Source organism: Vombatus ursinus, unplaced genomic scaffold (genome assembly GCF_900497805.2).
Source record: "Vombatus ursinus unplaced genomic scaffold, bare-nosed wombat genome assembly UNPS02014793.1, whole genome shotgun sequence".
NCBI lineage: Eukaryota > Metazoa > Chordata > Mammalia > Diprotodontia > Vombatidae > Vombatus > Vombatus ursinus.
In genome coordinates this window covers 19,309,909-19,323,660 of record NW_020954571.1, presented here as the reverse complement: position 1 = coordinate 19,323,660, position 13,752 = coordinate 19,309,909, and the positions used below count along the sequence as shown (strand labels likewise).

General features: G+C 42.2%; 1 protein-coding gene across 1 annotated transcript; it reads left to right on the top strand.

Annotated features, from left to right (window-relative positions):
- The first annotated feature begins 10,050 nt into the window (after nt 1-10,050).
- Nucleotides 10,051-13,525, top strand: IRX5 (iroquois homeobox 5). The gene is made up of 3 exons (XM_027869282.1): nt 10,051-10,398; nt 11,595-12,000; nt 12,344-13,525. Exons 1-3 carry the CDS (start codon nt 10,150-10,152, stop codon nt 13,099-13,101), a joined length of 1,413 nt encoding a protein of 470 aa, XP_027725083.1. The 5' UTR covers nt 10,051-10,149; the 3' UTR covers nt 13,102-13,525.
- The last annotated feature ends 227 nt before the right edge of the window (nt 13,526-13,752 follow it).

Genomic DNA, 13,752 nt, shown 5'->3' with positions numbered 1-13,752 from the left:
CTTAAAGGTTACATTGCAAATGGATACTAGTTCTTTTAAGGGAAGAATCTATTTTAGTCAACGTATCCTTTCCAGTTTCCTAATTACATAACTAGACACCAGAGAACAGATTTTTATTTTTCTCTTAATATTATTCCATAGATAGAAGAATTTAAAGGCCAGGTATTTTTCCTGATCAGAAAAGTGTATCTTTTTCCTTTAAAAAAAAATTAGACACAAATACCAGTGCACAATTTAAGCCTGAATAAACATTCTTAGGCCTGGTAATTGTTCTTTTATGAAAGGGTTTTACTCTGTTTTTAATTTAACATGCATATTCACCATGGCAACACAGCATCATGAGAAAGAGGCTCTCTCCATGCAGATAACAAATTGAATCCACTCTGTTTTTTACCATTCAAAAATCCTAGATGGATTCCTTTAACACAAAAATTAAGTTCTTAAAAAAAATGAAAACATAACACACGCAAAATTAATCTAAGTTAGGTTCCAAAATAAAACAACCAAAGTCTTCCATGAGCCCAGGAAGGCAACAACTGCAAAATAAGCAGCAAGCCTGTGTATCAAGGGAGGAAGGAAGGTCTATTACACAAAGCCTTAAAGAAAAAAGGAAAGAAACCTATATCTTTGTAGCATGGAAAAGAACTCATGTAAATGAGCTTCATGTTTCTTACTTAAGGACTCATCTCTCTCTGACAGAGCTCTGGAATCCAGTTGCTACCCACAAGTCTTCTGACTGCATGTAACACCTCAAGGTTTAGTTCTGGCAGCCAGTTAATCAACCTGAAAGTATATTCCAAACTTAAATAAGCAGAAAACTGGAAGTAAACAGGGGGGAAACAGTAGGCTTAATGTATCTTTGAAATTTTGACCAAAAACTTTGAAATTTTGCCATATATAGAAACAGGGGAGTAAATAATCACAACTCTTACTTCAGGAAGGAAGTTACTGCAGGTTGCTGAGTATAACCTAAAAGATACTTCCCAGATGCTTCTAATGCAGCCCATAGTCATCTGAGTAGCCAGCTTAACTGTTTTGCAAAGAAAACCTTTGTATTTCCACACTAGAACCTAGGAGAAACATTAATTTATTAGAAATCCCTAGAAGTGACAATGGTTCAGGATTAGAAAGGAAAAGTGTTAAGACACAAAAAAATTACCTTAAATCTTCAGAATAATTTTCTCCTTTTCTTCTTTCATAATTAGAAGATCCACCGCTGATTGCAGAATCTTAAAGACAAAAGTAACAATTGTTACCCCTCACAACCAGCTTCAACTTTTTACTATCTTTTCCCATGAATTGAAGTTTAATTCTTTTACATCATCAATAGTTCAGCTGACTTAGTTCTTGGAAAAGTTAGAAAAGTTAAAACACGGAATTTTGTGTTTCCACTAGACAATATTTCCTACAACATTTCCCATTAACCAATGTGAACTCATTCTACATTCAAGGATTTATTTACTTCATTTTCATGAAAAATATATTGCTATTACCAGTGTCCAAAAAATGGAAGCTAGTAATTAATGTTTTTATTCTTTAAAAAAAATTACATCATGTCTAGAATATGACACACAACATGACCTTTAAACAATAATAATTTTAGGTGAAAGCAAAGCTATAAAACCTAACCAATGTGATATATGTATATGCATGTACATTCTTCCTGTATACAGTAATGCTTAAATAGAATTAACTGCTAATGTTGTCTTTCTTGCTACTGTTACCCTTCTATCTATGTTTTTTGACCAGCTAAGGATTACCAGGTAAGCTAATCAATATAACATTTCATTTATATTAATATGATATATACATATATAACTTTCTTACTTGATTTTGCTTCCGTGGTATATAAAATACAACGATACATCTCAGATATCATTAGAGATTATTAACAGGCAAAAACAAGTTTGCATTATTTAAAAGGTAGCTTTTCACAGAACATACCAATTTTATATCTAGTTGATAGCAAGTATTATTTTTATCATCTGAAAAAAAGTTACATAAAATCATAAGGTTTTCTATCCAAAGTTATGCAAACTATAATATCCTTTGGTAAAATTAGCCTGTCATGATTTTTTTTTTTGCACAACACTTTTCATTGCAAACACAAAAAGTTCAGTGTTTTGAATTCTTCTATCTTGTTCTACTTACTAGACAATACTACCAACCACCTTCCAAAACTGTAAATTCTCCAGTTCTTCTGAGGAGCTCAACTCCTAAATAAGGCTTCAAATTCAATTAGTAATAGCAATCATAGCACATCTGTATGCGTTTGATCTTCAGAATAAACTAAGCATACATGGCATGACATAAGACCTAATATCTGATCTTACTAAAATTTAAAAGAACTTGGTTATGAACAATAAATTTACAACAATTACAAAAATAATTATCTCAAAAAAAGGTATTAATACAAGACTATCTAAAGCTTGATTTAATTTTTAATTATTGCTGCTGATCTATATGTGCATATACATGTATGTTAACATCAGTGTTTATTTCATATGGATGTGTCTATATATAAGAATTAATGCCTCCAATTCCCCCAAAGGGGGGAGAGAATGCCCAAATAATAATGTAAAACTAAATACCATGGAGGCCAATAGTAGAGGAGGTACTAGTAACTCAGAAAAAAAAAAAAAGAGGTCAGAAACAATATTTATAATGTAAAAGCCTTTCATGCCCCTATACTAGCATATAGACTATGAGTAAAAAATAAACTTTAATTTTTAATAAAATATGGTAAATACAATCTCACAAGTGTCTTAGAGATTTGGTAGAAGGTAACAGTAAGAAAAAAACAACAAAAAACTGACTCGATGGAAGGTGTGGCAGCACTACATAGCAAGAGGCTATAGCTCTTACAAAGTCATAATAAGAAATTTCAGCTTGGTTTACATCTGATCATTATCTTAAGCATAATGAATTAATGTATTTGTTCAAAGCATTAGTTTAAGTCTTTACAGAAGCACATCTTACATAACACTATATGTTTTGTATAATTGGCTCTCGATGACATATGTAAATATTTCTGGCAAACTAATAATTTATTGTGGTTTTTTTTTCTGGTTTGTTTGTTTTTACCACGCAGAAAATATTTTAAAGGGGTGGGAGGAGACTGAGAATATAAAATGGTAAATTTAGCAAGACATTATCAGAGGAACCCATGATTAAGAAATGGCTTAAGCAGAAAACAGTTAGATGTATTGTGGAACTGTCAAGGTTCAAAGAAAATGGAAATAATACTATTTGAAGAATTATGGAAGACTACCAGTAAGAACTTCAGAGATATCAAATATGAACTTCTAGTTTCCATTGCCATACCACTTCTTATTATAGAAAATAAATTTACATATCAAAATTTGGAAGATCATTAGCTACAGAAAAAAATAAAAAGGATGATTACTTTAAATGACAAATGGAGAAGAAAATTATAGTCTTATTTTTGAAACCTTAATAAAATGGATTATGAATTTAATTATTTTAAAACTCCAGTTCTCAATTTTGAAAAGAGTAAGATAATTGCCAAGCCAAATTGAGGTTTAAGTATGTCATACATATAAAGATACTGTGCATTCATGGAGACATAAATAATCAGCATTTTAATAGTAGTATTGGTGAATATGAAAAAATTGTATGTTCTTACTGTAAGCTAGCTGTTATTCTATTAAGAAAATGTATTCTGTTTAATACTTAATAAGTGTGCAGATAAGCAAGAACACTTTCTAAAGCACACTGGACTAATAAATAAAAATTGGGGAAAATTAGTTGTAAGATGATTGTGGATTGCACATTATTCATATACAGGCACCGCATTCAATATGTCATGTGAGACCCCTGAGACAAAATGGTTCAAAGTGTTTCATTTTCACAAACCATTCATAAGAAATTTAATTCACCCAATGATCATAAAGATCCCATTTGTTTTTGCATGTTAGTCATTTTTGCACAATTTAAAATTTTCCGAAGTTTCCTATTTTATTAGTATGTTATATTTATAATCATTCTGCATTATTCATAAAAACAGAAGACAGCTAATTAGGCTTGGTGCTCCAATAAAAGAGTAGTCTGAAATTCCACAGTATTTCTAAGAACAGTTACAATACAGAATTTTTTTAGACTTCAAATAGATAACATCCTAAAGATGTTTGGTCAGACTTACTCTAAAGAGAAAAAAAAAATCTATAAATTATCAATAAAAATACTGCACTGATTTAAACATAGTTGTTTTAGTTTCAGCACAAATATTTTTTTAAATTGTTTCTCTAAATACATAGTATGTCATGTAACTAGCTAAATATGACATGAGGAAAGGCCTTGTGAATCTAAACATGGCTTCAATCATCTACTTATTGCATCTTTCTCTTTTCTTTCACTTCTTTTTGGACTGTGATTTAATATAAAAAGTATCGCATGCAATTAGTTTTCTGGAAATAACGGACTGCAAAGAGTTAAAAAAATTTTTTATTGCATTACCAATATCAAAGTCTGTAACCTAAGCCATTAGGTTTTATAATCAATAATTACAGCATTATTATTGTTTTCTGTCTAGAAATTTGACAAGAAGAGGTATTAGTATGGTATTATAGTATGTTAAAGGTTAACAGTCTAAAATTTAGAGGTTTAAAATATTAATAGTATATTCATGATGTTTCTTCACTAATAAATTGATTATTTGTTTTGGAGGGAAGAAATAATTACCTCATTTTCATTCTGCATACTTTATATTTTCTGAAACAAAAAACAAGGCATTCTATAATCATGATGAGATTAGCTGCTTTATAATATGAAAAAACTGGACTTGAGTTTTTTTTAAAAAACATAAGAATTATGATTTTTCTAAAAATGAAGAAGAAGAATATTTTTTGTGTCAACATTATATATTTTATTGCATTTGTTTTCTGTACTTTAAATTTCCTTCCTTTAAAAATGTATTATCAGGTATTTTACTCACTTATCAAAATGTGCCTGAAATATTCTATTTCATACATTGCTTTCTAAACTATTCACCATTATTCAATCAAGTAACAATACAAAGAAAACTAATAACATACAAGACACAGACAATAAGTCACAAGTAGCAATACCATACTTCATGTTAATTTATCTTTTTTTATATAATACTTGTCTCCAGAGGGATGAGAAAATTCAAGTAAGGTTTTGGATACAGTGAAATCTTTCCAAAGCAAAAATGTCTAAAAATATACTGTCCTTTCTATAACACCATACAGACAACATTTTTTTTTCAGGATCTTAATTAAGATAACGGTGAACACCTGTGTCAACATTCTTTGGCAAGACAGCATTATCAATCATAATCCTTTAAGTACACTCCAAAACATCACAGTGATATGACAGAACCAATCTGTTGCCTTTCCTTGTGCTAGTTTTGTCTCACACAAGCATGATTAGATCTTTAAAATACAGGAGACCTAGTTTTATTAGTCTTTAAAGTTCAATACTTGAAAAACTATTATACTAGACAAATAAAATGAAAAGTCTATTAACTTTCTACAATGACTACTGTATTCCATGTGGGTGGTGCATCAAACTCAAAGAGAAATACTAAGAAATGGTTACATATCTAATACATTTTATTTGAAAAAAAATCTTATTTTTGTCACACATGAAAAATGAATGTAAAACGAAATAATAATTTGTTACAATTGCTGTAAATGAGGTGTTTTATGGAATAAAAAATTATAAATCACACATATAGAATCTACATATGATAAACCCTAATCTAATGTTTTCATCTAATTCTTTCATAATTAGACATTTAGAACAAGTTAATTCTAATTTTTAAATATCTTAACACAAGTGTATCTTCCAATTAAGTCAAAATGTAAAAAAGTTCAAATGACATAATCAATTATGAAAAATGTATTCAGGTGCCACAATCAAGAAAGTGTGGCCACACCTCCTTTTTTAGAAAAAGAATATTTTCATGGACATAAAGAGACCAGAGGACATACACTTGTTGACAGTTATGTAGGTTAACAAATCATAAAGATGATATTTTAGCTGAATATACATAAAAATTCAAATTTGCAACAGTCAAGACCAAACTTTAAAAAAAAACCGCAAGAATGCTTATTAACAAATTATTTTAAAGCTTTCCTTTTAAAATTGTTATGTCATCAGAATCATCATATCTGAATTCAGTCAAATTGCTAAAGATTAGTCCTCCCTTTCACATTTTAATACAATTCTATTCTAGGAAACGGCTATGGTGGCCAGTCATGCAACAGAGCTATCAATGTGCAAATAAAGCAGAAAATAGAGACATCCTTAAGAAATGAGTCCTAAATTTGACATAAAGCGAAGGTGACAACCACAGCAAGAGAACCATAAACTCTAAATGTTTCAGTATCTTCCAGGTTTCTTTACAATCATTTTCTTAAGATGGAGAAAAAGAAAAGTGGTGGAATTATGTAATGAGGATGTCTTCCTGACAGACTCCTACATTCATGATGGCACAAACCTCTTTGGCTACATTTCATTAATCAACCCCCTGGATTAGGGAGGAATACATGAAACACTGCAGCGACTGGAGAGAGCGCTCACGCTCACGCACACTCACGGATACACACACACACACACACAAACACACATACACAGGAGTGGGCAGGGATGTTACACCTCGGCACACAGGTTCGGACCCTCGGACACACACACAAGCACGTAGAGGCTGGGAGGGTGACCCATCCACCGCCCCCCTCCCTGTGCATCCTCAGACCCTGCACCAGGTCCTGGGGCAATCCCCGCGTGACCTTGACCTCGAGGAAGACGTGGCAGCGCACCCACAAAAGTCGAGCAAGACTGACAGCCGGCCAGCCTGGCGGACACACTTTTGACACAGCCCCTAGGAAAGTTACTCGGCCCGAAGCCCGGCCAGCCGGGTCACGGAGGCCAGCCTCGAGCCCAAGCCAACCCCTTACCGCCCTCGCCCCCTGAGGCGGCTCACCTGGATCGCGGCGGCGGCGGCGGCGCGCGGGCCTCGAGAGCCCGGCCTCTTCACGAGCTCTCGGGCAGCGCGCGCCAGCGGACTGGTTCCCTGGGCCCTCGGCCGTTACAGATCGTTAGGGCGGGCAGCCTGAGGGGCTGCAGCGGAGCCGAGCCGGGCTGCGCAGGCGGAGCCGAGGGCTGGCGCTGAGGGGCGGGAGGAGGGAGGGAAGAAGGGAAGGAGGGAGGGAAGCGGAGGTGCTCTTGGCACAGCTCGGCCCGGCCGGGGGGGGGCGCTCCGCGGCGCCGCTCGCAGAGCCCCAGGGCCAGCGCCTTCTCACAAGCCGCCCAGGACTCGCCTTCTCTGCTAGGCCTGCGGCTTATCTTTCACGCTCCGGGTAACCTCCACCTCGTCCCTGCTCTGCGTTGCCAGCCCAGCTACAGCTCGAGGTCCAGTCAGCTCGGCCCAGCCGCCAACGTCGCCAGCTTCTCGTCTCCATGACAATAGCGCCCACGGCGCCCCGCCCAACCCCATCCCCGTTCACTGCGCAGTGACTCTGGAAGGAGGAGAAGGTGGACGTTAAGGGCGGAGCCAGTTGAAGCCAGCGTCCAATAAGAGGTAAAAGTCACTCTGGGAGGCGGGGCGGACAGGGAGGCTCTCGGAGAATGTAGTCTAGGGCAGTTTAGATCCATGCGAGACAACCAAGGAGGGCGGGGCGGGGCAGGGAAGAGGCGGAGTCTTGGCGCATCTAGAAGAGCTTGGGAGTGTGAGTGTATGCAGTCTGTGTGTGGGGATGTTCGTATGTTAGTGTAGGCAGAAGGCCAGAAAGGAAAGTGTGACTTGTGCACATCAAAGAAACTTGAGTGTGAGTTTGTGTGTAAGAGCCTATGTAGTACGTATATTGAGTAGTATGTGGTAGTATGAGTTAGCTAAGCATTTCTCTATCTCTGTGTGCCCAGCAACTGTGCTAACCGCATTCTTAAAGCACTTATAATGCAACTGACCACGTTGGGGTTTTTGAGATACCGTGGCGTTGTGACTCTATCACAAAGAATTGGTGACTGAGAAAACGTTCATGTGGGATAGGGAGAGGGCACAGATTCAAGTGTGAATGCTGGTTAGTGAAAGGGACTGTGTGGCAGTGTTTGAGACCCTGTATATTTTTGTGTATATAAGATTTATGGCTCTGAATGTGTCTTTGTCTGAAGCCAGGAAATGTATGAGATATGAGTTTTCTGCACATGTCTGAGTGTGAGATGATGACTGCGTGTCTATACGAGGCTTTTGATCGTGTCTGTGTGTTGCTTGGTTCTGTATTTGTGTAGATGAGTGTGTGGTTTCTGCATTTGTGTATGCAAGAGACTTCAAGCTGTGTTTGTGCCTCTTATAGGCTTCATAAATATTTTCCGGTTACGTGTGTATTCGAGTGAAAGACACAGAGAGATTCAGTGGGTAGTGAGTGTGTAATCATAGAAAGATTAGAAAAGGAGTTGAGAGAAAGAAAAAGGAACCCTAGGTCTTACTGGGCGTGTTGGTGCCGGAACAGGAAAGGAGGCTGTAAGGCATGGTTGATCCTGGGTGCACAGAGCACGAAACAGTAGTCGCTTATGCAGCTTCTCAGCGAAGCGAGGGAGAAGCTCTTGCCGCCACCAAGTCCCCTCCTCTTCGTAGTCCTCCCTGTCTATCTCCCCTCCCCCCTCCATTAAAGTGGAGGGAGGGAGAGAGAGAGAGAGAGAGAGAGAGAGAGAGAGAGAGAGAGAGAGAAAAGAAGAAAAAAATAAGGAGGAGGAGGAGGGGCTCACTGTGTGTGTGAGAGAGAAAAGAGATCGAGTGTGTGAGAGAGGTGTGTGTGTGTGTGTGTTAGAGAGAAGAGGGACTGAGTGTGTGTGTGTGAGAAGAGACCGAATGTGTGTGTGTTAGAAGAGGAACTGAGTATATGAGTGTGTGTGAGAGAGAAGAGAGAATGAATGTGTGTGTATGTGAGATAGATAGAGAGAGAGAGAGAGAGAGAGAGAGAGAGAGAGAGAGAGAGAGAGAGAGAGAGAGAGAGAGAGAGAGAGAGAGAAATACCCTGCCCTATCTCGGGTATTCCCAGCAGAATGGAGAAAAACCTGGGAGACAAACGCGCTAAATGAAAAGAGCCCCTTACTTGCCCACCTGCTGCTGGCCGAGTCCTCCGGACCTGGCCGGGTTCACTCCACACTTCCTTAACATTGCTGTTATAGTCTCCTCTCCGGGGCACACCGCAGCCTTTTCGTTTCCGCCTATCAGACTTGGTCCAGGTTTCCTAAAGTGGTAGGGGAAGAAACCTCGGTAAGGCGGGGGTCTCCATGCAGTCAATTGCACACCTAGACTCTTATCTCCGTTATTTATCCGCTCAATTATTTACTGTGGAAAGAAAACAGAGGAAATAAATGAGCGAATATTCAATCTCCTTTCTTATTTTTCATAAACGGATTGGCTTGTGTTCCAGGGCAATCCTGGCTGCGATAAATCCTCGGCAATGTGAGGGCTCCAACAGTAGTTAACTGATGAAGAAAGTTGGAGCTGATCGCCGCGCCTGGGATGTGATTGTCATCCAGGGGCCGGCGCGCTAGAGTCTGCAACTCAGAGGGAGCAAGGGGAAAGGGGGGAGGGGAGCGGGAAGAGGGGGGAGGAAAAGAGGGAGGGAAGAAGGGAGGGAGAGACAGAAGGAGGGAGGGGCAAGGGAACCAGCCAGCTAGCCTGAGAGGGAGAAGGAAAGGAAGAGAGGGAGAGGGAGAGGCGCTCCTGCCGGCCGGGTTGGCTGCGGCCGCCCAGCAGGATCCTGCCATTTCTTCCATTGACAACACCCCGGGAAGGAGGAGCTTCGGGGCGCGTAGAAGGCGTCAGAATCCTCAATTTCCAACTTAGCATCTTGGCAGGACCTTTGCGAAGCAAAAAGCAGAGCCCCCCCAGTCCAAAGGAAAAAAAAGAAAGAAAGAAAAAGAAAAAACCCTGAAAGCGAGGAGCCGCAGCAGGAGCAGAGGCAGCGGCAGCGTTAGCCCTACAGGCTCGGGGAGCGAGCGAGGAGCCGCTGTAGCCGCGGAGAGCCCGGAGGCCAGGTGCTTAGCCGCCCGCCCTGCTTGTGCCCGGCGCCCAGCCGCCCCGGCACCTCTGCTCCTAGGGGGCTGACCGGGTTCCATTCCGCGGCTGCACTGGGCACTGTATGCCTCTGTTTGGCCATGTCCTACCCTCAGGGCTACTTGTACCAGCCGTCTGCCTCCCTGGCTCTCTATTCCTGCCCGGCTTACAGTACCAGTGTCATCTCGGGACCTCGCACCGATGAACTTGGCCGCTCTTCTTCGGGCTCCGCTTTTTCTCCTTACGCTGGATCTACCGCCTTTACCGCTCCTTCTCCGGGTTACAACTCTCACCTCCAGTACGGCACGGACCCAGCTGCCGCAGCAGCAGCCGCCTTCACTTCGTACGTGGTAAGACCGACGGGGGGAACAGCCCCAGCTGCCTGGCAAACGGCTTGGGCTGAAAGCTGTGTCTTTCCATGTCTGTGGGTGGCTGGGCTGGGCTGGGCTTGAGTTGGGGGTGGGGGGCGCTGTATAAGCAAAGGCTTCGCCTGGCGACTCTACCCTTGTGTTTCCGCAGAAGAACAAATGAAGTGGTTAGTGCCTCCTTCCAAACTTTAGCTTTTTTGATCTAACTAGCCTTTGTGTTAAGAAAATTGTCAAAGTACTTTCTCAGGGAAGAAAAGGTGTCCTTCTGGTGGAAGGGAAAGCCTTGAGTTTGCAAAAAGGGGATTTCAGGGTAAGCTGCATCGCAGCAATCGACAATTAAAGTGCATCGTTTAATTAAAACATTGGCTACCTTGCTTCGGGCAATCCTTTTTCTTCACCCCAAATTTTAAAAAAATCAGGGGAAAAAGATGATAAGCATATGTAAATGTCTTCTGCCTCGCCTTTAATTAGTCCTCCAAAATACTGCAAATCCGTAATCCTATCTCTGCAATCCGATTTAGAGGTATTACATTTCCCAAAAGAAGGTGGAGCTGCGGTGCAACCGGGATTTTTGGTACCGGCGCACTTTCCTAAACCACTCCTCGGTTTCTGTTGGTGGTCCTGGTTTTGTTTGGTTGTAGTAAGCGTTGGATTCTCCCTTTCTTAGTTTTCATTTCCCTTCTGCATATCCGAGGTAACTCTCCACCCTGTCAGTCTTACAGTTCGAAGGAAGGCGAAAGTCTTAGGCTTCTGCGGAGTCTAAGCTCTTCTGCTCCTCTGCTCCGGGTTTTGTCAAGAATGAGGTGGCAGTGTCCGTGAGCTAGGAAGGCGGAAATGCCCAGGCAGACGGGGTTGTGGTGTGTCACAACACCACCACGCTGTCCCCAGTTACTGCTCCTTGGTCCCCCTGAGGTTGTGGGCAACTAGAATTAGAGCCTCGGTTGTCTTGGGGGCCTCGAGTAGGATGCAGGGAGGCAACCACTCTGCTTCCCTCAGGGTCTAGGCCCATTAGCTTTGTTCCACAGTAGGCCAGAGAGCTGTCCCCTGTGGCCATGCTCCCTCCCAGAGTGGAGAGTTCTTCTTTCTCGAACAAAACAGGGTATTTTGTGTCCTACAGCCAGCGCCTGCCTGGCTCTGGTGCCGTACTCTAAATAGCTATCTGACTGTCTCCTCCGCAGGGCTCACCCTACGACCACACCCCGGGCATGGCAGGGTCCTTAGGATACCATCCCTATGCTGCACCCTTGGGGTCCTATCCCTATGGGGATCCAGCCTACCGGAAAAACGCCACCCGGGACGCCACGGCAACGCTCAAGGCCTGGCTGAATGAGCACCGCAAGAACCCGTACCCCACCAAAGGCGAGAAGATCATGTTGGCCATCATTACTAAGATGACCCTCACTCAGGTCTCCACTTGGTTCGCCAACGCACGGAGGCGCCTCAAGAAGGAGAACAAGATGACCTGGACCCCACGGAACCGGAGCGAGGACGAAGAAGAAGAAGAAAACATCGACCTGGAGAAGAACGATGAGGATGAACCACAGAAGCCGGAAGATAAGGGAGAGGCAGAGGCCCCGGAAACAGGTTGGTGGGCGCAAAGTAATGGGGCCCTGGGCTGAGGTTGGAGAAGGGATGGGAGAGAGGAAAATCTTAGCGGAGTCGAAGTTATCTCCTCCAGAAAAGAGAAGAGTCAATACAGAGTATCTAAGAGAGGAACGTGGGAGGTGGGGAAGAGGAGGGAGGGATAAGAAGGATGGTGAACTAGGGCATACCAAAAGAACAGGGCAGAAAGGCCGAGGATCTGGCCGAGTGTGCTTGCTACCCTTCGGTCACAGAACCGGGGGCTCAGCTGGGAAATAGTGCGTACTGGACAGGGGTGGCCGAGGCAGGGCTCAGGCGTCCCTAACTCTGTGTTCCTCGATGGCAGGGGGAGATCAGATGGCGGTTCCTATATGCGAAAGGCTGGAGGGGCCCCATACCCCCGCAAGCAAGGAGGCCGAAGGCAACCTGAGCGACTCTGATTTTAAAGAGTCCCATGAGGGCCGGCTGGACGCTCTCCCAGGGGGTCCCAGGGCTGGCGGCCCTTCTCCCTCTGGTCCGGTTGCAAGGCTGGGCGAGGAGCCCTCGCCGCACTATCCCCCGGGAGCTCCAGCCCCACACCCAGCCGGAGAGTTGCCCTCCGGCCCCAGCGGGCCCTCGGTTATTCACTCGCCGCCGCAGGCAGTACTAGCCAAGCCCAAACTGTGGTCATTAGCTGAGATCGCCACCTCTTCGGACAAGTCCAAGGAAGGTGGCGGCGGAAGTGGTGAGGGCCCTCCCCCAGGACAAGGGACCACAGCCGGGCAAACCCTGGCTGGCAGCCGGTCGTCTCCCTCCCCGGCGCGTTCACCCTCCGCTCAGTGCCCATTCCCGGGCGGTGCAGTTCTGTCCCGGCCTCTCTACTACACTGCTCCTTTCTATCCCGGCTACACGAACTATGGCTCTTTTGGCCACCTGCACGGCCACCCAGGGCCGGGGCCAAGTCCAGGCCCAGCCCCCGGTCCGCATTTCAATGGATTAAACCAGACCGTGTTGAACCGAGCGGACGCTTTGGCTAAAGAAACGAAAATGCTCAGAAGCCAATCACAGCTAGACCTGTGCAAAGACTCTCCCTTTGAACTGAAGAAAGGTATGTCCGACTTTTAACACGGGCTGCTTCGGCCCCGGACTTTTCTAATTTATTAAAACATGGCCTTGGCAGTTATTTTTCCACCACCAAGAGAGAAAAATAAAATAAACCCTCCTATCCAAAAGTTTATAGTTTATGGAGATGAGTGGCATAAAAATGTAAACATCTCTACCAAAAATGTCTTAACCAACTGAAAAGAAAAAAAAATTTAAAAAAAGGATTTGTATTAAATCTTATTCTGTATATTTAATGTAGCATTTTGTATTTAAATTGATAATACAGTATCTTTGAAGTAAATTATGAAATCAAGACACCTGTACAGGCATTTAATGTTGTTTTGTAATATAAATATATACATTTGTGTTTTCCCAAGCTGTTTCATAGTTTAAAAATACAAGTTTAATTTAATTTTTTACACCTATTGATTTTTCTGGGTATGAGCTAAAGTATTATTAAAGAAAGGAAACAGGTTATACTTATTAGATTAAAAAAACTGCAGTCGCCTTTGTAAAATGCAAAATATTTAATTAAAAGAGATTTTAACATAATCAAAGCCATTCATTACTTTTTTTTTCGAAACCTAGACAATCCCCATAGCCTGTGACAAAAAAGTGCTAACCGAAACTTTTTTTAAAGTTCATATTTTAAGGGTACAAGTAATATTTAGA

Excerpts from the sequence above, each read along its gene's own strand:
- IRX5 (XM_027869282.1), top strand. The coding sequence starts at position 10,150 with ATGTCCTACCCTCAGGGCTACTTGTACCAGCCGTCTGCCTCCCTGGCT. Across the intron at positions 10,399-11,594 it reads CCGCCTTCACTTCGTACGTG|GGCTCACCCTACGACCACAC; the intron begins GTAAGACCGACG and ends TCTCCTCCGCAG. Across the intron at positions 12,001-12,343 it reads GGCAGAGGCCCCGGAAACAG|GGGGAGATCAGATGGCGGTT; the intron begins GTTGGTGGGCGC and ends CCTCGATGGCAG.